Source organism: Lineus longissimus, chromosome 3 (genome assembly GCF_910592395.1).
Source record: "Lineus longissimus chromosome 3, tnLinLong1.2, whole genome shotgun sequence".
NCBI classification, from domain to species: domain Eukaryota; kingdom Metazoa; phylum Nemertea; class Pilidiophora; order Heteronemertea; family Lineidae; genus Lineus; species Lineus longissimus.
In genome coordinates, this window is record NC_088310.1 from 18,420,907 (window position 1) to 18,445,551 (window position 24,645).

Sequence of the window (24,645 nt, forward strand, 5' to 3'; positions counted from 1 at the left end):
CATGTTTGCTTGCTGTCATTTTATTGGTGCGTGGTGGCCAGGCCACGCTTGCTGTTGTTTATTGGTGCATGGTGCCCAGTCCATGCTTGCTGTCGTTATTGGTGCGTGGTGCCCAAGCCATGCTGGTCGCAGATCGTTCGTGGTGCATGGTGCCCAAGCCATGCTGGTCGCAGATCGTTCGTGCATGGTGCCCAAGCCATGTTAACCATCATCGAGAAGTGCCTTGCTCGAGGACAGTGACATTTAATAGACTTATCATTATGGATATCCTTTTTGTGAAATGGACACTTGGATACGTGTAGAGACCTTTTTGAAATAGTGCTTATCAGTCACTATCCGGACAATGGTGAACTTAATGAAACAACAGAAATTCTGAATGCTAACAATCAGTTTGTTTAGACTTAATCAAAATGGGTTGATAATTAGAATTGGGAGCAAAATTGCTTCGGGTTACTTGTTTTTCATTAAACCATATCAACCAACACGTTACAGTTTTTTGTGGATGACAGTATTCAGAGTTTCAACCGTTTCATTCTTTGTGCATAATTGTGGAAGTTGAGAATTCTGTGTTCCATAACAGATGGACAGACGGACAAAAATTGGCATTTTCAAAGAGTATAGATGGAATAGTGATTCACTATTGGATATATTCTATAGACAGTTGATCTGCATTAGTCAAGCTGAACCTACTGTAAAGTCAGTCGGGATACGTTACCGGAAATTATTATGGACTGTCATTTTATGAATATTCCGGGTTCAGCTGGTATTTGTTAACAAAACGTCATTTCACTTTAAACTCAGCATAAGCCTTTTAAGCATAGTTTTTGAACAACTGTGAGTCCAGTACTCAATAGGTTAAATTTGGGGTTCTATCAGTTGGGACATTGATCATCAATAGTATACACATGTACATAAGTTTAATAGATTTGATTACCGTTAAGGTTTTAACGGGGAAGGGAGGATGGATAGGAGTTAATAGTTTCCCAGTAGGATGTGACTGTCTTCGGCTCACATCCGGCTGGTGCGGACTTGGTCCGCGGGGGTCGAATGGCGCGCTGAAGAAGAAGGACGGAGATCGAATTTTGTAGCAAAGAATTCCTGAATAAAGCGGAAGAACTGTTATGTTTTATATCGTCTAAGAGTCTAATAACCATGGTCTACGTCGATGAGAAGCTGAACGTTCGCCCCAAGGGAGCCATGCGTTACGTCATCAAACTTCAGTATCTTAATCAGGATGAACCAAAAGCAAGGTAACAAATTAAAGGGTACATCCGGACACAGAAATAGACAATCTATCTACTCTGAGGTCGAATTGCAGCAAGCGCTTGAAAATATCTCTCTGATACGGTGTCCATTTTTTGATGCGTCTTTTAAGTTACCAGATGTTCTTTGTCTTGATAAGCCCCCCTTTAGGAGGGGCTCTTAAGATACACGTGTGTGCGGGAGTAGATAATGTAAATGAATGATGAGAAATAAAGAGAGTAACTATTGATTGTATATCCTACAAACAATTTTTTTTGGTATTTTTCTGAATTAACTCCGTTGAGTTTACCGATTTCTCCGCGATCTTCCGGTGGTGGTTGCTATCCCATTGGTTGAAATTAATTTAAATTAATTTAAATCTTCATGGGAATTCGCTACATCATATGCCTAAGAAATTGGCCAATTATATTAATATTTTTATCAGAGAAATATCCGTCCTAAATAATGACAGAAAAGGGTGGTTTATTTCAATTTTGTGTCGACATGATCGAGGTCACGTGACATAAAAACAAAACAATCGCACACACCCGTCCAAAAAAGGCACTTTAAGAAAAACAAATACGTTTTTCCAGCTTAAAACCACACTGACGACTAAGTTATATTGGTCTACTGCCCAAATCTGAAGTATCAAATTGAATCACAAACTAGAACTAGCTCTATTTAGCTATAGTTGCGTGAAAAATTCGGGTGAGCGACGTACATTCTGTACCCTAGCGGCCAATAAATAAACTACTTTCAGCCGTCTGCTCCGGTCTCGTTAGGGAGTTTTTCCCAAATGTACGCGATGATGACGTGCCCCATTAACAGGACGTAACATCTATTTTAAAATGCCTTTCGAAAGTGAATGCATGAGGACAACCCATTTGTGTCGTATATCACTGGAAACGCCCGATTCCCGTGAATAAGGTCAATCACAATGTATTACATTACCAAAACAAAAATGTGTCGGAAGGAACTATATGGATGGTCCCATCGCACCCCCCCCCCCCTCCAGCAGTATGACACAGAAGGGCTAGTTGACTGTCCACCGGGGGGTTTGGGGGGAGCTTCCCCCCAACGCACTGGTAAAAACCTATGTCGACGGAGGGGGGTTTGGGGGGTGTCCCCCCATTGTAACAGCTGTAGTTGTTAGAGCTTGCACTTAACATATGCTCGTAGGGGGGTTCGGGGGAGCTCCCCCGACCTAAAGGGGGGCTCACTAAGTCCTTGACTTTACATATTAGATACGTTGGCAAGAGCTACCAAGATGCCGAGCGGAGGAAGCTGCATTTGTACTACCAGGATGTCGTCTGCCAGATGACAGCGCGCCATTTCGTGGCCCTGTTCAACCAGGCGCTCAAGGACGACAATCAGGCCTGGAAGATCCAGTTTGTCCCTGCAGCGCACATCCAACTTTTGTCGGATGACCACAAGGACATAGTTTATTTTTTTAATGTTGAACCGTTCGTGGAGGGGTCACTAGGTTTTGAGAAAGTGACCGACAACTCCATCTATGTCAACCGTAAATTAACTAAGGAACTTGTGGACGTGTCCCTAGCCTTTATGCACTTTACATGGGAGAAGTCGGAAGGCAGGATACTGGTGAGAGACCTTCAGGGTTGGTTGCCCTGGGACCAAAAAGGCACCATCATTTTCACAGACCCGGCCATTAATTCAGAAACTCTGAAGACCGTATTTGTTACTGGCAACCGTGGTAAATTGGGTGTTGACGAATTTTGGCGTGAGCAACATCCGACATGTAACGATATATGCTACTCGCTAGGAATAAAGAGACCTCAATTTGCCTCTTAATTCTTACACTCCAGACGCAGTGGACGGGCCTCGTCCCTCATCCTAAGGTATGGGAATAGCTCAGTCCGTCTGCTGATCGAACGGAGCGATCGACCACCCGAATATCACGAGATCTCGCAGTGAGGTGCGTGGTTTACTGGGCTGGAGACGCCCCGCTCTCTCTGTCAAAGGCTACCTGAGTACGCTGTCTGCTTCCGCAGCTCCACGCAGTGACTGTTAGTAATGTTCTGATCCATATACATGTAGACGATCGCTGCCTGGAGCTGATTTGTCCTTTTTTTCATACTCATAATGGAAACTTCGAAGCCGAGGAGCCGGAGGAGCCGACAATACAGTCGAACCTCCCTTACTGGACACCTCTCAAATCATGACATCGTCTCTACTATAGGGACATGGATTTTGGTCCCAAATAGATCATTGAAAACAATTTGACCTCTGTAAGCAAGACACTTCCCTATTAAGGACCGCATTTGTCAATCCCAAGGGTGTCCTTAATAGAAGGGTTCTACTGTATTTGGTACGTCAGGAACTTGCAAGCATTTTGTTTTTCAATATGGCCACTGAAACAGGCTTTTATTAAATTTCAATTTTCAGATTTATCCAGCTGATCTTCCCACTCAAAGGGAAGCTGATTGCAACCCGTAGGAATGCCAACAAAGCCATTGTATTCATCGTAGTGCTTGCCTTTGCTTGTAATCTCTGGCGTTACTGGTGGATGTATATAACAAAGAATACCGACCCATGCTATCCGGCTGACCAGGATAGAATTAAAAGACGCCCAGGGAATTTGGGATACTATATTGACTGGGCCATGTATATAGCAGTCCTTTTTGCGGTACCACTTCTTCTGCTTCTAATCTTGAACCTAGCTGTCATCATTTCTCTCATTTCGACCATGGCCAAGACAAGGCAGCTAAGAACCACTGATTCGAATGAAGCAGCGCAGCACCAGTTGTCCGTAATGACGGCGTGTACGTGTACCTTATTTCTCATCTGTGAGGTTCCAGCTTGCATTGACAGAGTCGGTCAGATATATTTCGCGCTGGCAGGAGGTGCAGCCTATTGGAGAATCGGAGGATTCATCCGCAAGGCGGGACTTCTCTTGACTGTTTTGGACTCGTCGATAAATTTCTTTATCTACATGCTGACCAACCGGAGGTTTCGTTCAACTCTTTTCAACGGTCAACGCGAAACATAATGCACTTTTTCTCCCACATCTGATACCTACCATTGATTCGGAGATATAACAATGAATTAGGATCACATATGATTACAGGTTAAAGAGTGCAGCCAACCTTTTGGACCGAGAAACCTGTAAACATCGTCTCGTCACACAAGGCATGAGATTGCAACGCTTCCGGTCATTCAATCGCGGACTACAATCTCTGGTGGGGATTTTGGCGTTGTTGAACCAGGATGGAAAAAGCAATATTGTCTTGATATGATAACACGCTCAAACGACGTGCAGTCCATATAATGCTCATTATATCATTTATAAAATCATAATTCGTTTTGTTACATCTGTAATAAATCCTTTCCTCATGTTTGTAAATACGTGTAGCGGTACTTATCAAGTATCTTTTGTCAGTGCCTGAGGCGATAATGCTAGGTATTTCCTCCAGAGGAAGTATATGCCATAAGCATCGGCGACAATTGCCGCACTGACGTATATAAGTCGGGGCTCTCAGGGAAGGAGCATACTCCGCCGCAGAATGACCGACAGTGAGAGTAGTGACGTCCATATTCCATTGCTCTACCCTCCACAGCAGACACCACCGACTAGTTCCTTGGGCGTGGGATGCCTACTAGCCATCGCATTACTCCAGTCCATCGGGGTAGACCACATCGACGTTTTGGTGAGGGCAGACGCCAGGAATATCATTAAAACCTCCGAATGGTTTGACTCGCCGTTCCTCTTCCTTGGGGCTGGTAAGAAATCGCCTGGTTATTTTTTTATGACATCCTGACTAACCAGGGTTTTATATCTGGTCGCTCTGAAGAAAAATAAATTTTGAATTGATTAGTTGTAAAACTATTGGTGGTCACGGTGCTTCTACGCTGTCGGAAATTGTGCACCCCTTAGGTTTTTCAGCGATATGAAAATCCCTTAGAGGTCTTGGGGAATCTCAAAACCTTTTGGGATTTTTCATTTTCGACAAAGAAACCATGAAGGGGGTTCATATTTGTGGTGGCTAAAATACGTTTAAATTGGTGGCTAACAGTGTATGAACCTCTAGAATCAAATTTTGAGAGCCTGCATCGTCCTTTTTGATTGAGCCTGCTGGAGGAATGTGGCCTAGTTCGGACTGGTTCGCCCTCATCCCATGGAAATGAAAGATAAAAATATTTTCATGACTGCGACCAAAATCGGGGTGTAAACGGGTTATTTATAAATTTCACTTGCCTTTATGACTACAACGTTCGTTTTCAGTTCTCATCTATGTTCTGCCCATCATAGTTGGGATTTACACCGATATTTACGCTGGACGATACACCTCTCTCTTCTACGGTCTTTGCCTGAAGACAACAGGTGAACCATCTTAATACTCCATTTCTCTCTTTGATTGCTTGTGCTTGAAAATCAGGCAAGTTTTTCCATCCTCATCCCGGAGAATCAATCCTAAACTCCAAGCAATTCAGGTGAGCTTCTCCGTCCTCACCCCGGAGAAACAATCCTACATGTAAACTCCAAGCAATTCAGGTGAGCTTCTCTAACCTCACCCCGGAGATTCAATACTAAACTCCAAGGAAATCAGGTGAGCTTCTCTAACCTCACCCCGTAGAATCAATCCTAAACTCCAACAAAATCAGGTAAACTTCTCTAACCACACCCCGGAGAATCAATCCTAAACTCCGTGGAAATTAGGCAAGCTTCTCCGTCCTCATCCCGGAGAATCAATCCTACCCCAAGCAATTCAGATGAGCTTCTCTAACCTCACCTCGGAGAATCAATCCTATATACATGTACATATACATGTACATGTACTCCAAGGAAATCATCAAGGGAACTTCTCTAACCACACCCACACACAATTTTATTGCGTGTTGATTTATCTCCGACATTTTCTTCTGTTCTTCAGGGAGTTTGTTGGGCACTGTCGTGGTTTTTGTCTTTGAGGATTCGTGGGACATCACCAAATTTCAGGTCAGTGAACTTTACACGCTGTATGCAGAATTTAGGCTACTCTAGGTCCATCCAACACCATTAAAAAACTCTTATAGATACAACAGTGTCTGACCCTTTGAAATGTATATCAGAGGGATATCTGAACGTTCCCTTGCTTCAATTTCAATCTGGCGGTCATGGCCTCTATTGAACTATCTACCATCTGTCAGAACACAATAGGGTCGAACACTTTTTCTAGGGGGACATTTTCTACTTCTATACCGGCTGTGAAGACATTATAGCCCATTATGTAATAAGTTACACAGGGGGCATAATATTTAGGCCTCTTCTTCACCACTGCTATGTTATCTTGAGCACATTTTGGATCCACTCGACCGACCCGGACTCTGTGAAGGGAAGAGTTACGTGCGGAGTGCCTCCGATTGTTCAGAATGTTGCAATTTCGATGGGCGCAGGATATCAAATTTGTCGCCAAATGTCGACACCAAATGTCGATGATAATCCTCCGAACGTAAATCATCTTTTTATTCCAGATGAAATGTTTTGTGGCGCTTTATACAGTGAGCCTCGTTCTGATACTGGTGGGCGCCATCTTTATTGCACCAGTTTTGCTCACATTTGGAAAGCAGCAAGTTTCACACGCATCACGTGACTTGACATCGGCCATCAGATGGTAAGTTTTATTATTGAACATTAACTTTACTAAACAGACCAACAGAGGGAAAGGCCTGGTGCATGTGCTTTCTGGGAAAGTAAAATAAATATTTAAAATATATTGTATTGAGTTAAGAGCGTCAACTGAGCTCTTGTTTTATAAACAACATTAGGCGATTCGTAACGTGAAGTAGGAGGAAACTGGATACCCCGTATAGGGAATATGCTGTCGAAGAGAATAGCCCTCTCTCACATGAGTATACCCGGACCGATCGGAGACCGGGCCCGGGAACTGTTTCCACTGCGATGGTGGTGCTATCATCAGGTTATGCCCCATCTTACATGTTGATTTCTTTTGAAAGGGTTATTTGGTTCATCCTCGTCGGAACCCTGATCCACAGAGCTTACGATGAATGCAATCGAATCTACAACTTCTGTGGCGAAACAAATCGTTATTACAACGCGGTCGGCCACGGGCTGGTCTTCATAACGGATGGACTCTCCGTCGCAATATTCCTCCTTGGGAAAGTGAGATACACCAGAAGGTCAACTGAAGATGGTAGGTATCGGTCAGCAACTTCATTGTTGCACCATTCAGTGCCAATCACAGAAGAACGGAGAGTTTTTAGAATTTTCGCCATCACTTCGGTTATGAGGACGGAAACAATGGGACCTTCGCCGAAATTGAAAAGGTCGCCACAATATTGTCATCATAAAGAGATGCTATAAGCCTACAGTCTTCATTCTATCATATTCTAGGCACTGATCAACTTCCTTTTCTCTCCCAATTCCAGGATTAAACTCGTGGAAGGAGATGGTGAACATCATCCAAACGCATGTGTTTTGCATGCGCCGCCGCAGGTCATTTGACGACACTCTAGCAAGCGTCTCTACGCCTGAGAATGTACAAGAAGAGGACAGAATCCTCCAGAGATTGAAGCTAAGAAAGGGCGTCCTCATGATCGCGCTCTTCTCAAGGAACGCCGTTGCGCTATCTATGGTATTTGTGGTGGGTATCTGATCTTATATTGAATTTAAGGTGAATAAAACTGACTACTTAAAGACACGATCCCCGGACAGCGAGTTCTCGTCAACCTGGACGCCCGTCAATTCGACTTGTCGGGGATCCTGACGACACTTTCGCTGTAACCCGTAGAACAACTAAATTTAAGACAGGCTGGAATGTCCTTGTAGCTATTGTTGTTGTATTTTGATGTATTCTCCTTTCAGCTTCACCGTGTGTTTGACTTGAACGAACAGAAGTGGCAGCCAACGTCACTGAAACATCTCATCCAATACAGCAAATATCTCCTGATCGTTTTCGCCGTCCCGGTCGTCGCATGTCTCAAAAGACAAGAGCGTCCAATGGGGAGAAACGGTGGAACAAGTCGGATGTTGAAAGCTCTTGGTATGTTCCCGAGGAAGTCTTGTGATTGTCTTGTTTAATATGTTGAAAAGGGTATTCACTGCTGTGGCAAAGAAGTCTATTGCAATTGTCAATGTGGGACTCCGCCGCATCTTATGCCTGCCGACATGGCGGCTACACTTCCAGATGGTGGTATAGTGTGTCTTCCTAACAATGAATGATGGCTTTTGTCGGTTCCGGACACAAGTTCAGAGTTTGATTAAGCTTTCGGACCTCTCCTTTAGGTATGCTGCTCCACCTTTTTTATTGTTTTTCCCCCTCTTGCTATTTAAAAGTGATGTTTCAAGTAGTGCTGCAGTTGCTTGTAGCTTGCAGCGTATCGGCCTATAGGCCTACCGGATGCCCACTCAGGCAAGGGAACGCCAGAACAATCCCCAGTTTTTCGGAACTGAAGTCAGGAGTTGGCGGCCCGGCGACTGGACGACAACTCCACTGGCCGCCGGAGTTGGCGTCCAGTGTGGTGCAAGCTTTACGAAAAAAATAGCACGGTTAAACATTGAATCTTGCCCCCGACAGATACCGATCTACATGTCACTCTGTCTTTCAGGGATTGGGGCATCACTCGTGGCCGTTTCGCTGCTGATCGGCGGAGCACTGGACTCTATTGTGTGGGGCTACGGGCTGCAGTCGATGTCAGCAGCCTGGCTACTGCCACAGTACCTCGTCATTGGAGTGGCTGTCCTCTTGCTTTCGACATCAGGTAAAAAACACCTTGATTCACAGACAATCAGTAACAAATCCAATTTCTGGTCTTAATAGAAACATAGTCAGAGCGGCTCATGGCCGGTCAATTCTTAGTACAGGTGAGGCCTGAATAATGTCAACACTTTGGGTGACATGAATAAAGACTAGCAAATGCTTTTACTTCAATTTTGTACAGAGAGGCCTAGTGTAAATGTACATGGAGTTTTAGATAAAAGCATTTACTACTCTTTATTCATATCACCCTTTGTGTTGGTTTTGGTGGATAACAAGCTAGGTTGTTTGGTTGTCGGTGTGGCAGTCTAAATGTTCTCCTGAAAAAAGTGTCCGTCTCCATTCTATGGTGACGGATTAAGGTATATATATTATGTTCCTATAGCTGCCTTGGCCGTCACTAGCGCAGAATTGAATCCTTTGTTCCCAGGACCCTCTATCCTACATGCCGACCTACCGGCAGTGAATCATAGTGTCACTCCTAAAGTCTCCTCCTTTGAGGGACGGATATACGCACGACGACGATAAATCGGCTTGCTATCCTACGACATTTTAAACTTGACACCCGCGTCACTGAGGAGGTTCGTAGGGTGTTGCATATAAGAACACGTTGGGGCTTAATCCAAATAATAAACCATGCTTCCTTTCATATCATCACAGGTGTAGCCTTCTGCCTCTCGGAGAGTCCTCCCGGTTTGGAGACGTTCGTAGTGTCGGTCGCCGTGTGCCTTGCCGTAATTTCACTGATAGTGGAGGCACTCGTCAAAACTTTATTTCGTAAGTAGGATGACTGCACACTACATGTGCAGACACAAGACAGCGCGAAATCTTTTTATTGCTAGATATCTGACGACTGGAGGATTTTAAAGGACTCTTCCAAGTCGAGTCAGAATCCAAGGTCTGGTATTTTAAATTCTTGAGGTTAGGGCAGCTAATTATTCTTCGGACAACCATAACAACAGAACCAATTGGTAGATTGGTAGATTCTGTATCTTAAGTTTTCTCTTTTTTAGTTGAAGTCGATGTCTTTCGCTACGACATAACCTGTTACATCCTGGCGAGTATTACAATTGCGATGCTGGCGGTTGTCTTCATCCCGGTGTCCATCTGGTATCTACGAGTGGAGGAGACCATAGCAAAGCACATTCAGTCCACAAGCGGTTCCCAGGGCGGTTCAGTAATCAGTGGTAGGGATGCAACCTCCTATGGGACAGCATCAGTCAGGGAGAACACCAGAAATGAAGGAACTGGATCATATGAGGACAGCACACTCAGCAGTCGCACCAGCTCCACCATGCACGCTAGGACCATTGATAGTAACCTCCTCTACGACAGCTCACTTGAAAACTCATCAGTTAACTGCGATTCCTTAAGACTGGGCGATATGAATGACCAATCAGATGAGGAGCATCAATGACAAGAACATGACAATATCAGAATCCCGGGGCAGTCATTTCGTCATCCTATTCATGTGGTCTAGTTTATTTTAGCATGTACAGGCTAAATGAACTACTGGTGTGGGAATGCCATCGTTCATTTAAAGAATCAACACCAATGCAGAAATCATCTTTTTAAGAATCATATCAATTCATTTAGCAATTTACACTTCTTTATCCCTGCAAGATTACCAACTTTAACTCTTTCAGCCCGCAAGCCGTATATACACGGTCTGCCACATTTGATTTCACAGCCGCAGACCGTATACTCACGGTTTTTCAAATTCAAATTTCCAGCACTGTAACATGATGCCTTTGCCTTACACTTGTGGTGTAGGAACACTTGTCAGGAAACATATGACAATGCGTGGATGATCTTTTCAATCAATAAAGGTTTGATTGGTAGTTAATCAGATGGTGTTGCAATAGTCTGCCGATTTGGAAAGTCTGATTTTCAGAAATTTCGCCTCGGTTTTCAAATCAAACTGCGCAAAGCGAGTTACGGGCTGAAAGAGTTAAACATCACCTTCTTCAGAAAGACCTTATATAAAAAGAAATACTATAGTCCAATTCATCTCACTGGGCGAGGGGGGCTCGATGGGAGAGCCAAAGACTCCTGAGTCCAAGACTTTAGCATCACATTACTTTTAAAGGGGGACTATAGGCAGGAGCAGTGGGGTTAAATTGGCCATCTTCGGGTGACTAATATGCACAGTAAGGACACTGGGTCATGTTAGATTCAGCACTAAATATATCTATTATACAAGCATGAATAGTTTTGATATACTGTGAGATAGGAAAGACCCACTTTGTAACTTTATTTTGCCTACCAAGCAGCTGCCTATAGTGTCTCTTTAAGAGCCACGACGTTCATTTTCATTGTATTTTCTCGTGGCTCAGGTAAAAATAACTGAACATTGCCATAGTGCATTTATCATCTACGCAAATTCACTGTAATTTGGCATTTTCAAATTCAAATTCAACTTCAATTTTCAAATTTCATAATGAGACAGAGTAACCTTTAATATTGGCAAGTGGAAGTGCCCCTGATCCAAAATAGGTTTTGACTTCAAGTGACAGTGGAACCTCCCTTAGCAGACACCTCTCTATTAAGGACAACCTCTCTATTAAGGACACTTATTTTGGCCAAATTGTTTGTTTCCCTTCTATTTGACCTCTCTAATCAGGACACCTCTCTATTAAGGAAAACACTTGTAAGTCCCAAGGGCATCCTTGATAGAGAGGTTCTATTGCACTTCAAGCCATGGAAGTCCCGACCACGAGAAGCTCAGAACCACATCATGCTCAAAGTTTAGGATTTCAATTCTCTGGGGTGACTACAATGACGCCGTCAGATACTGTACTAATGAATCACAATGTCATTTCTAATTATACCATTATCGCCAGTACAAATTCAATACAAATCTAAAGTCAGACGATTAAGGATTCACCAGTAGAGACTGGATCCCTTTGTAAACAAAACAACAGCAATGAGTATGAATTTAAAAGAGATGGCCTCAACCAATTTCGTATCAAATTGTTACTTGGTCGAGATCAATAAAAATATAAACTATTTAAAGATACAGGTTCATTATTTAACAAAGAAAAATACCACAGACTGTCTTGTAAGAATATAAGATTCTGTATTTTCTTGGGTTTTTTTGCGCTAGTGCCTTACTTAGAATCATTTTATGTACACTCGAGTTATCTTATGCAACCATTACTTGAAACCCAATGACCTTTGAAGGTCAAATATGTCTGTTGCAGTTATGCATTAGAGGAACGCATTAAAGTTATTATTTTATGCGAGAAAACCACCAGATAAAGCAGTTTTCATGGACATATCTAACCATGACCACAATGGGGATAACAGTTAAGACTGTCGACACGTTCCAGACCAGATCTCGTGATTACTTGATTTTTTTCAGAATTTTAAAACCTCTCGAATAATGCCCAATTATGCATTTCAAAATAGGAATTTTATCTTCAGTGCCTTGGAGTAACTGGTAAACTTGGCATATTATTGAACAGCCATACGAAAAGAACAGGTTAAGAAGTATTCGAGACGCTAGATGGCAGTGCTATATGTTGAGCATGGAGGTATTATTAAGACTTAATAATACCTCCATGATGTTGAGTCACGATTGCTCCTGACCAAATGAGATAGCCTTTATTATTATCATTTCATCCCATTAGATCATAATCAGTATAGAATACTGCAACCAATTCAATTTATTCTGTAACAATAACACCATTTGGTTATTACAGAGGTGAATAAGAAAGATAAACAATTTGAAATGTAAGTAAATAAACAGAGAGAGATGTATCAACATACCAACAATGCTTGCATGAGATAACTTCCCAAATACATAATCTATCAAGGCATTATCAAAAGTAACTAATCTACAGCAGCATGTGTAAATGCTTCACAGCTATACTACAATTATATATACATAATAATAAATCATCTCTATACATTTTATGTGCAACCTTGTAAGGCATATTTATTTATATTTAAAATGCAATAATTACATCATCAGATGATCAAGATTCAAGAATGAACAAAAGAGGGCAGCTCCTGGGAATTTGGTCCGGTGGTCATTTTGTTGCATCTCACACATCATAAAGATGATAAGCGGAATCAGTACTCATGCAGAATGGCGAATCAATTTCTCAACCTGCTGAGAATCAGATAGGATTTCCAACTAACTGAGCCAGCCTGCCCTAAACTATTCTTCCACTCCCCGCATTTTCCTAATTAGTCCACCTCGGTAAGTTGGTATGCAAGCCTAAATGAACATGATTCTTGGCAAGTTGGAAAGCTGATTCTCCGGGGTGATACGGAAACCTTTATAATCAGCCTGTAGTGTGGTTTTTAACTGATTTGTAATATTCTTGGATTTTTAAGCAGGTCTTGAATGGATTTTCTGTTGCAGTGTTGAACTAAATGCTGTATTCTGATTGCACTGAAAACTTTCTCTCAAATCTGGGTGAATTGGCGCGATTGTTGATACAATGTATTCATGAATTGACGTAGCAAGAGCAATTTCCACATAAAGGCGATCATATCCCACATTGCGAGTCTTTGCTCAAATGACTAATTTGGGATAAATGACCATTTAATCACTCAAATGATTGAAAGCACCATGATATAGTTTAGAGGGGTTGAGGTAAACTTGACTATACCACATTCATCCATCATCAATACCTGTCATTTCGAAACTGGTGGTAACTTATAAAATCAAACACCAACCTCAATATTGGGGTAGAAAAAATACATGCGACAGAACTCCGAAAGTGGAACTAGCTTATACCTCGATGTCTTAGAAATTCATGCAATTATTACCGCGTTGCATCATTTTCACATTGCACTTAGAAAGTGGAGATTGATATCAACCTCAGACTAAAACCCAATCACTCAGAGAATATAACTTGGTGTGTGAAATATAGACTCTCGTAAGATTATTTGGTCCCATAAATGTATGTGTGCCAAGGGTGTATCGACTCTGTTCCCACCAATGTCAATCTTTGCAGCCTGCAAGTCTTGATCCGATACAGCATCCTCACCCAAGTTGGTAGGGGCCTACAGTTTGAGAGCAAGCAACATTATAGCAAAAAGGCTTATCACTACAAATGAGGCAGTGTCAAATACATTGCATTGATGTGATTTTTTTTTCCATCACCGCCTTGAAAAGCAGTTCCGACTACCTCTTCTTCAGTTGTCAACAGACAACTGCAACTGAGAACAGCCTGTCTGTAGATGCTTCAGGTTGGCCCAGGGTTTGATACTACTTGATATCCGTGTGATAGATTTGGTGTCATAAGGTACTTGGACAAACCCTCAGTCACAGCTGCCCATGGACAACTGGAGTTAAGAAGGGACAACTGGAGTTTAGAATGGACAACTGGAGTTAAGAATGGAGAACTTTTATAACAGCTTTAGTGTACATTTTTCAGCTTGACCTATAATAGTCCTATTCATGAACCATTTGATATCGGTGAGATAATAACTTTGTGTAATAAGCTACTTGCATTTGGCTCTGTGTTTCTAACAGCTGAATAGATAACAGATGAGTAAGAATTGCTTCAGTGGCCATGCCCATTTCTAAATTCATCGATTTGGAAGACTGCATAGAATTCAACAAATGCCCTGAAAATATGTGCTTTATATCTCGAGGTTTTTTATTAGATATTCCCCGAAGAGCCCACATTTTGCCTTTCCTTTCTTACCGCTCTAAAAAAATTCCCCAAGAGTTCTCGGGTGGCAACAACGCCGCGGAACATCTTACGTTGAAGTGGCCAACATGTCCATGTTGCTTGGAACATAAACACGCGCAACCGTTCCTTGAGATATGAAGGAGATCTACGCCGTTCAACAAGGTCTCATCGACTCATTATCATCGATGTCGATGGGAGCCCCGTTCGACGACGTAAACCTACTTCATTGGGAACGGTACAGTTGGGCATCCAAGGTGATAACCAAGTCCCTACGAGTTGTTCCAGGGCATTATCACATCCAAGAATTTTCTTATATTCATTATAACATCACTTTATAGGGTCAACACTGTCACCTCCATCACCATTACCGCGGTAAAAAATTTTCCTAGTGTGTGTGTGTCTGCATCAGGATGATAAAAAAACAGCAGAAATATTGTGGATAAGCTGCCCAGTTTTATACACTTTACTCAATTAAAAGACGCTGCTATACTATTCTGGTTTTCCTCATTTTTAAAACACGTCATATGGTCCTCTATCTTATGGTTTGCGGCATTGAATAATGACACTTTAGAAGCACATTCCTCCGGCTGAGACTTTGGTTTGCGTTTGAGGACGTCTTGAACGTGTGCCAGGAGCACGGGGAAGAAGTTAGGAATTCCGTCATAACCTGGGCAGAAAGAAGGAACGGGATCATTAGTTCGGAAAAAGATACATACAGACATCTAGTGCTTATAGGTATTTCAAGGATGGAGCAGCATCGTTGTACCTTTTTGCCCCCGAAAATAAACCCTGCCTCCTCAAAAACGGACCAGAACACGAAGTTCCTCAAAATTGTCAGTAGGGCTGATTTTGCTCGGACATTTCTTAGGTTGTCACAAGTAGTACTGTCAACACGGTCAGGAGCCATCAAGACTTATAAGATGGCAGCATTCACCATACACTTCTTCTTCAGTATTCGTTCTGCACTTGGCGGTGATATTCTACAGGGAATATTCCTCATCCAAGGATGAGCATTTTTGTGTGCTTCTACAGTTAGGCGCCAATTGGGTTTATTGGCCGTGTGACTGCATCTCTGACCTTACATACCTGGAAAATTGTTAACATCTATCACAGCATATTGTTTTGTTTCGGCGGAAATGATGACATCAATGCCGAACAGTTCTAATCCAAATTTCTCCTTAAGGTTCTGTGCGAGGCTCTCAAGTAATGTGTAGCTAGGTTTAACTGGACTGTTATTGCGATCGGTAAGATCCAACTGAAAAAGAAACAGAATGGATGAGACGTCAAGAGGTGCCGTGGCGATGTAGTGCCTCGGGTCTCGGACTGGCAGGCACGAGGTCCCTAGTTCAAACTCCACAGCTTGAGACGCCAGGCATGTCTCTTTGCCTTACATGCCCCGAATTGCAATGCGGATTGAAAACACTACTGTAGTGCAGTTATTATGCATGCAAATTTGATGAAAACTGGTATGTATTGGTATATCGCTCTATATGCAAAGTACAGTTGAAGTCTATATTCAGTACATACACGTATATCCACAATTGGAAATTATCAAACTCGGGTGCAATTTTCAAATTTTTAAATTTTTGAAAGAATGGAACAGGCCCTTATTGTCATTAAGTCAGATTTCAGTGTTACCACCACAGAAGGGTTAAAGAGTTATTGCACAATTATCAATTTCTTTTGGGTCTGCAGCAACAGACCCAAGAAAAAATCACTCAATGGCAACTTCAGTGGCAATAGCACACAAATATCCAGGGACGTAGCTAGCTTTTTGGTCTTGGGGGCCAAATGACATTTTTTTCAGCCAAACATGGTAGGGGTGGGGGGGGGGGCTCGCTAGCTTTGCCCATTGAATCAACAGAATGAGGAGTTTAAAGGAGAAATGTCATGAGATAATGCCAGACCAGGACTTAGGATCATTGAGTTCCTGTACAGAGGGCGTAACAGGTATACACCGCTAAAATGGCACAAAAACAGTTCGTAGACTCTTAAGGACATTTCCTGATAAATCCCAGAACAATCCTTTATACAGGAACTCCATATATACAGTAGAACCTCCCTTAGGGGACACCTCTCTATTAATGACAACCTCTCTACTAAGGACACCAGTTTTGGTCCCAAATTGGTTGTTTCAATTCAATTTGACCTCTCCAATCAGGACACCTCTCTATTAAGGACGGCACTTCTCAGTCCCGAGGGTGTTCTCATTAGAGAGGTTCTACAGTACTTGTTTACGTCCGGGCGGGCATTACCTTAGGACAATCCTCCCTTGAACAGCGGGTTAAAGCCCACGGCATGAATCTTTTACCAGCACAGGAGATGAGAGAGAGAAGGGACAGCCAAAATAACGACCGCATCGATTTTCGATTTATTTTTTTTCAGTGAAAGTGTTAGAGATATATACAATGTTGTTAGGATGGATAAAAGCATAAATAAGTATTGCCACAAGATACAATAGCATTGAAAATTTTGATCTGGGTCTTGTTTGTAGAAAAAGCTGCAGCCACATTACATGTCTGTACTAAACCCTTAAAGATGCACGTGCATAAACTTGAGAAGTATTCATTGGTACTTCTTCAATATCAAACTGACTTTGGGCAGGAAACTAGAGCCAACATTGGGTGCAATGGTCTGTGACACAGTGTACTCAGTGTTGATTTAGTCCAAAACGTCTGCCGCTTGAACAGCCGATTTGACGGCCTGATGGCATTTCCTATGGCAATATTTCGCCACAGAGAAATTTTGTCTCGATTATTTTTCACGTATCAACTATATTTTGAAAGATTTTTAATGCCATATACTCACTTTTAGGTTAAATTCATACTAGCTACAAATATCAATTGTTGCTCTCAAAACACATATTGTACTTCAGAGTGGATAACAGCCCCGTATTACATGAGCTGCTGCCCCAATGAATAAATATCAGAACCACATGTGATCTGCAAGGGTTTACCGACAGACTATCTACTCGCTACAGATGACAAGACAGTATCACCAATTACATTGTGGTTTAGGATGGACGGCATTCCACCTCTCACCGGCACCATTGGACGGAGTGACACCTGTTCGCCATCGTGATTCTAAGCAGCAACGAAAAACAAACAAAACAACAATAGAGATAAATCAAGCAGGATGACAAGACATTCAAGAATACAGGCTACATTGATCTCTCATCATAGATTCTATGACAGGTATGATGGCCCATTGTGGATTCTCTGATGGGATTATCCCCGTCACAGATTCAATGATGGAGAATATCGCCGCCTGTGTAGTAAGGTACAAATAAACAATTCAAATGTGCGTTAATCCAAAAAGCTTTTCAGGACCGTGTCTGAAAGCGACATGCAGCAACACGGATGCACTATCAAGTTACAGGCATCAAGACATATTTACCCTGTTTAGAAAACTTGACGAGTGAGGTTTTGAAACGTTATGGCTATCAAAAAATATGGTCTCGTGGTCTGGAATAAAAAGAGATCAAAATGAACAACCCGAAGCAGAATTACTAGTACACAAAGAGGAAAAGGTGATAGTCAGTCCTTCAGATGATATATTTCTCTGGTATTGTGTGAAGCAGATTGTTTTAGTGAGTAAATTGCGATCTAATTTGTATTACGTAACAAAACCAGCACTGCTATCCTAAGTCTAGTTATGAGTGATAGCTTTGTAAATCAGCCAGTCCTTCAGATGATATATTTCTGCGGCATTGAGTGAAACAGATTGTTTTAGTGAGTAAATTGCGATCTAATTTGTATTATGTAACAAAACCAGCACTGCTATCCTAAGTCTAGTTATGAGTGATAGCTTTGTAAATCAGACAGTCCTTTAGATGATATATTTCTGCGGCATTGTGTGAAGAAGTTCAGTTTATGAGTGATAGCTTTGTAAATCAGCCACTGAAAGTGTTATTTCGGTGTTTGTTTATGATTTGAGCATGATTTAAGAACATTTCTCCACGAGGCAAAGCGTTAAATTCTCCAAGGAAAAGGGTTAGCAGGAAAGGCAATTTGGAAACTTTCTCCCAAATGTGTCAGAGTGGGCAATCCAGGATAACTCTTCATTAATCTAATAGCATTCCGCGAAGTTACTATTTATAGCTCACAAGGTCATTTGCATAAGATATTGATGACGTTTTAGTCACGTGACAGTCGGACATCGACACTTATTTCTACGCATTTGAGCTTATTTCAAAGTCAATTATCTTTGACCCTGCATTGTTTTTAGCATGAATGATACCATAGAGTCAGAGAGAGAAATATTCAGAACAATTATGTAGTATTTCCAACACTCGGACATGTGCCAGATTGAATCTAACTGCCCTAGTTAGAAAGCCTGAATCCATTACGAAACCGCATGTTTGTCCGACATTGCCTGTAATTCAGCGATGGGGAAATATAGGGAAGCAGCTGCAGTGACCTCATCATCGCGGAATGCTATTGTCTAATAGTCTGGCAAAACCTATCTTCCAGTCGGGACTAAGTTCCAGAGTGGCAAAGTTGTCAACAGTAGATGAACTTACCCCCTGGATGGAAGTTTTTGAGTGATGGCCTCTCAACGACAAAGTGGTAATCACCAATCACAAACACTTTATACAAAACTGCACCATGGTTGATAAACGTTTGGGCGACACAGGGCGGGGAGATGTCTTGTAAACCTTTTTCACTAAATATGATTGCCATCTAAAAAGAGGGATAAAGGAGAGTTAGTCGGGTGACATTCGAGGTGTAAAATGGTGCTTCTCAGTGTGAAAATTTTCGAGGCAAGTTTGTGCGCCCCAGGTTAACTCTGGAAATGCCAAGGCCCTTCTCTTCCCCGTTGGTAAAAGACTCCAGGTGATTTGACCAAGGATTCCTTGTAAGCTGGATATCGATATCATCAGCTGAACTTCTTTACTGATCATTTGTGATAACCAAAAACCTGAATAACTTTCATAGGAAAAATGAAATGGCCAGGGCCATTGTGCTCACCTCATGTGGAGGAAAGATGGATAAAGAGCATGGTATTGTGTCATGTAGTGTTAGGTTTGATGTAGGTCCAAGCAATTACAATTTCCCCAAAATGGCCAATTTACAGTACATTCGACCTCTGTGACCTTGAAAAGTAGGTCAAATCAAAGAAGACCCGGGTGACACATTGAATGGTTGTTAGAATTAGATGTACCTATGATATAAAATTGGTGCCAATCGGGCAAGTCATTACAAGGAATAATGGCATTTTGAAGAATTTAGGATTTGGCCCCCTCCCTGGAGGCCAAACGGCAAATCAGATCGCACCAAACTTCGGTACCTAAGATCACCTGACCAAGGGGTACATGTGTACTTAATTTGTGATCAATAGTCATTGCAGTTAAGAAACGTGCCATAGTTACGGCCTGACGGCGAATTTACGCCATTTGACCTCTGTGACCTTGACAAGAAGGTCAAATTAAAAACCTGTGTGACATATACTGTATGGTGGTTAGATGTACCCATGATATCAAATTGGTGGCAATCGGGCAAGAAGTTAAGGACACAGAAATAGACAATCTATCTACTCTGAGGTCGAATTGCAGCAAGCGCTAGAAAATATCTCTCTGATACGGTGTCCATTTTTAGATGCGTCGTTTAACTCACCAGATGTTCTTTGTCTTGATAGATACGTTGGCAAGAGATACCGAGATGCCAGGCGGAAGAAGCTGCATTTGTACTACCAGGATGTCGTCTGCCAGATGACAGCGCGCCATTTCGTGGCCCTGTTCAACCAGGCGCTCAAGGACGACAATCAGGCCTGGAAGATCCAGTTTGTTCCTGCAGCGCACATCCAACTTTTGTCGGATGACCACAAGGACATAGTTTATTTGTTAAATGTTGAGCCGTTCGTGGAGGGGTCAGATTTTGTCAAAGTGACCAACAACTCCAAGTATGTCAACCCAGATTTAACTAAGGAACTTGTGGACGTGTCCCTAGCCTTTATGCACTTTACATGGGAGCAGTCCGAAGGCAGGATACTGGTGACAGACCTTCAGGGTTGGTTGCCCCGGGACCAAAAAGGCACCATCATTTTCACAGACCCTGCCATTAATTCAGAACCTCTGAAGACCGTATTTGTTACTGGTAACCGTGGTAAAGAGGGTGTTGACGACTTTTGGAGTGAGCAACATCCGACATGTAACGATATATGCTACTCGCTAGGAATAAAGAGACCTCAATTTGCCTCTTAATTCTTACACTCCAGAGGCAGTGGACGGGCCTCGTCCCTCATCCTAAGGATATCCAATTAGGATAATGCAATGGACTGTCCTGGGAGAGTCTACTGAATTCCTAGCTGAACAAAACGCTATTTTACCAGAAATGTAATATATCTATTTAGTGAAGGGTGTGTGATTCAGGAATTCATAACACTTTAAGAATTGAAACACTCTGAAGAGTCTATACACCTTGGAACTGCCAACTTTGGTAAAGGTGGCTGCGGCGTTTTTTTGCGCGGTCACTGACTTGTAAGCTCAGTCCGTGACGCGATTGACATCGAAATGCAATATCTATCACATCCTGTCAGTCAACATGACATCAATCGATAGGACTGGAAGGCAGAGGGTATGGTTTGGATATAAATTTATTGCTTGGAATTTTGAAGACCTCTATTTCGGCTTGGGTTCTGAGTTTACATGCTACTGCAAGTCTTCAAAATACTATTAAATTGAAGAATATTGCGAGCCAGCATTTGACCTTGAGCATTTGTAAGGTTAAAATAAGCAAAGTTTGTATTTCTGAGTTGAAACTTTCCAGAATACATGTAAATAAAGTTCAGATCATGTATGGTGGTATTCTTGTTGTCAGTTATTACACAAGATGAAGTGTTCTTATGTAATTGTCGCATGGTTTTGACTTCGATGAAAAAGTACAAGCACTTTTGTGCAAATCGTTCCTGACTTTGTAGCTTGAACTGCAGACTAATTTATTTCGTGAGGGACTGGTAGCTTATCCTGTGTAGCAGGGCTTTCCAACTACTACAAGCAGCCTGTAAGGGGCGCCAGACTGATCCTGGGGGTACAAAGAAACTGCCAGGGGTGCAGGACTGCTGGTCCAAGTTGCATTTAACCACCGTGCACCTGCCTAATGAGTATGACGGGTCTATTTTGGCCTTAAAGTCTCCCTTTGTATAGTACCCCCAGGTATATGGCACGGCTTAACCCGCCGGCCATGAGGGAATTCCTTTATGGCCCAGTGGTTGGCGCGTTGGCCCCAGAGTGGAAGTTAAGCAAAAGTTGGTTATATTTGTCGCATGTCGAAGTGTCGTCACAACATTGGAGACCTTCTGCAACTGTCGCGGGTTGAGGAAAAGTTGGAAGGCCCTGCAATAGAATCATTGGGGTAGCTAATCCCAGAACCTCCAGCAGGTCATTGGTACCGAGGACAGTACTTGTCCAATGAAGGCACATCACCAGCAGGTCATTGGAGTCGAGGACAGTACTTTTCCAATGAAGAGACATCCTCCGTGGATCAGTCTCTGTTCACGAATGCACACCCAGAACCTCCAGCAGGTCATTGGGGCCGAGCACAGTAATTGTCCAATGAAAGCACATCACCAGCAGGTTATTGGAGACGAGGACAGCACTTTCCAATAAAGAGACATCCTCCGTCGATCAGTATCTGTTCACCGAATGCAAACCTAGGACCTCCAGCAGGTCATTGGAACCGAGGACAGTACTAGTCTAATGAAGGCACATATCTGTCTACTGATTACAATGGACACCAAGCACCTCAAGCAAGTTGTTGGAGCCAAGGATAATACTTGTCCAATATGAAGGCATATCCCCTGTCCGATGATGGCATACCCAGGACATCCAGTAGGTTATTGGAGACGAGGACAGCACTTTCCAATAAAGAGACATCCTCCGTCGATCAGTATCTGTTCACTGAATGCACACCCAGGACCTCCAGCAGGTCATTTGAGCCGAGGACAGTACTTGTCCAATGAAGGCACATATCTGTCCATTGATTCCACTGGACACCCCGAACCTCCAGTATGTTGTTGGAGCTGAGGACAGTACTTGTCCAATGAAGGCATATCTCCTGTCCGATGATGGCACACCCAGGACATCCAGTAGGTTATTGGGGCCGAGGACAGTACCTGTCCAATGAGGTCACATCTCCAGTGGATAAGTCTCCGCCCTCGAATGCATGCCCAGAACACACATCACCAGTAGATTATTGGAGACGAGGACAGTACTTTTCCAATAAAGAGACTTCCCGTGGATCAGTTTATGTCCACGAATGCACACCCAGAACCTCCAGCAGGTCATTGGGGCCGAGGACAGTAATTGTCCAATGAAGGCACCTCACCAGCAGGTTATTAGAGACGAGGACAGTACTTTTCCAATGAAGGCATATTACCAGTGGAAGAGTATCTGACAAATGAATGCACACCAAGTATCTCCAGCAGGTTGTTGGGGCCGAGGACAGTACTGGTCTAATAATGTCAGATCTCCAGAGGAAAAGTCTGTGTCCACGAGTGCATACCCAGAACCACAAACAGGTCATTGGAACCGAGGATAGTGATTGTCCAGTGAAGGCACATCACCAGCATGTTATTGGAGACGAGGACAGTACTTTTCCAATGAAGAGGCATCCCCCGTGTATCAGTCTCTGTCCACGAATGCGCACCGAGTACCTCCAGCAGGTCATTGTGGCCGAGGACAGTACTTTTCCAGTGAAGGCATATCACCAGTGGAAGAGTATCTGTCAAATGAATGCACACCCAGGACCTCCAGCAGGTTGTTGGGGCCGAGGACAGTACTTGTCTAATGAGGTCACATCTCGTGACGAAAAGTCTGTGTCCATGATTGCCTACCCAGAAACACCAATAGGTGAATGGGGCCGAGGACAGTAATTGTCAAATGAAGGCACATCACCAGCAGGTCATTGGAGACGAGGACAGTACTTTTCCAATGAAGAGACATCCTCCGTGGGTCAGTCTCTGTTCAATGAATGCATACCCAGAACCTCCAGCAGGTCATTGGGGCCGAGGACAGTAATTGTCGAATGAAGGCACATCACCAGTAGGTTATTGGAGACGAGGACAGTACTTTCCAATGAAGAGACTTCCCGTGGATCAGTCTCTGTCCACGAATGCACACCCAGAACCTCTAGCAGGTCATTGGGGCCGAGGACAGTTATTGTCCACTGAAGGCACATCAACAACAGGTTATTAGAGACGAGGACACTACCTGTCCAATGAAGAGATATCCCCGTGGATCAGTATCTCTTCACTGAATGCACAACGAGAACCTCCAGCAGGTCATTGGAGCCGAGGCCAGTACTTGTCCAATAAAGGTATATCACCAATGGAACAGTATCTTTCAAATGAATGCACACCAAGGACGTCCAGTAGGTTATTGGAGACGAGGACAGTCCTTTTCCAAGGAAGAGACATCCTCCGTGGATCAGTATCTCTTCACTGAATGCACAACCAGAACCTTCAGCAGGTCATTGGAGCCGAGGCCAGTACTTGTCCAATGAAGGCATATCACCAATGGAACAGTGTCTTTCAAATGAATGCACACCAAGGACGTCCAGTAGGTTATTGGAGACGAGGACAGTCCTTTTCCAAGGAAGAGACATCCTCCGTGGATCAGTATCTGTTCACTGAATGCACACCCAGAACCTCCAGCAGGTCATTTGAGGCGAGGACAGTACTTGTCCAATGAAGGCACATCGCCAGCAGGTTATTGGAGACGAAGACAGTAATTTTCCAATGAAGAGACATCCCCGTGGATCAGTGTCTGTCCACGAATGCATACCCAGAACCTCCAGCAAGTCATTAGGGTAGAGGACAGTAAATGTCCAATGAAGGTACATCACCAGCAGGTTATTGGAGACGAGGACAGTACTTGACCAATGAAGAGACATTCCTCGTGGATCAGTCTTGTCCACGAATGCACAGCCAGGACCTCCAGCAGGTCATTTGAGACGAGGACAGTAATTGTCCAATGAAGGCATATCACCAGTGGAACAGTATCTGTCAAATGAATGCACACCCAGAACCTCCAGCAG

The 24,645-nt window shown here is 43.0% G+C and overlaps 2 protein-coding genes across 2 annotated transcripts; one reads left to right on the forward strand and one right to left on the reverse strand.

The window, feature by feature from the left end:
- Positions 1 to 14,036: 14,036 nt before the first annotated feature.
- LOC135484096 (inositol-tetrakisphosphate 1-kinase-like) lies at positions 14,037 to 19,293 on the reverse strand. The gene is made up of 5 exons (XM_064765206.1): positions 19,134 to 19,293; positions 18,008 to 18,075; positions 17,617 to 17,694; positions 15,698 to 15,866; positions 14,037 to 15,278 (listed from the first exon to the last, which is right to left on the reverse strand). Exons 1-5 carry the CDS (start codon positions 19,291 to 19,293, stop codon positions 15,079 to 15,081), a joined length of 675 nt encoding a protein of 224 aa, XP_064621276.1. The 3' UTR covers positions 14,037 to 15,078.
- A 1,028-nt stretch (positions 19,294 to 20,321) lies between these two features.
- Positions 20,322 to 20,813, forward strand: LOC135484835 (alpha-protein kinase 1-like). The gene has a single exon (XM_064766525.1). It carries the CDS (start codon positions 20,322 to 20,324, stop codon positions 20,811 to 20,813), a length of 492 nt encoding a protein of 163 aa, XP_064622595.1.
- Positions 20,814 to 24,645: the final 3,832 nt, after the last annotated feature.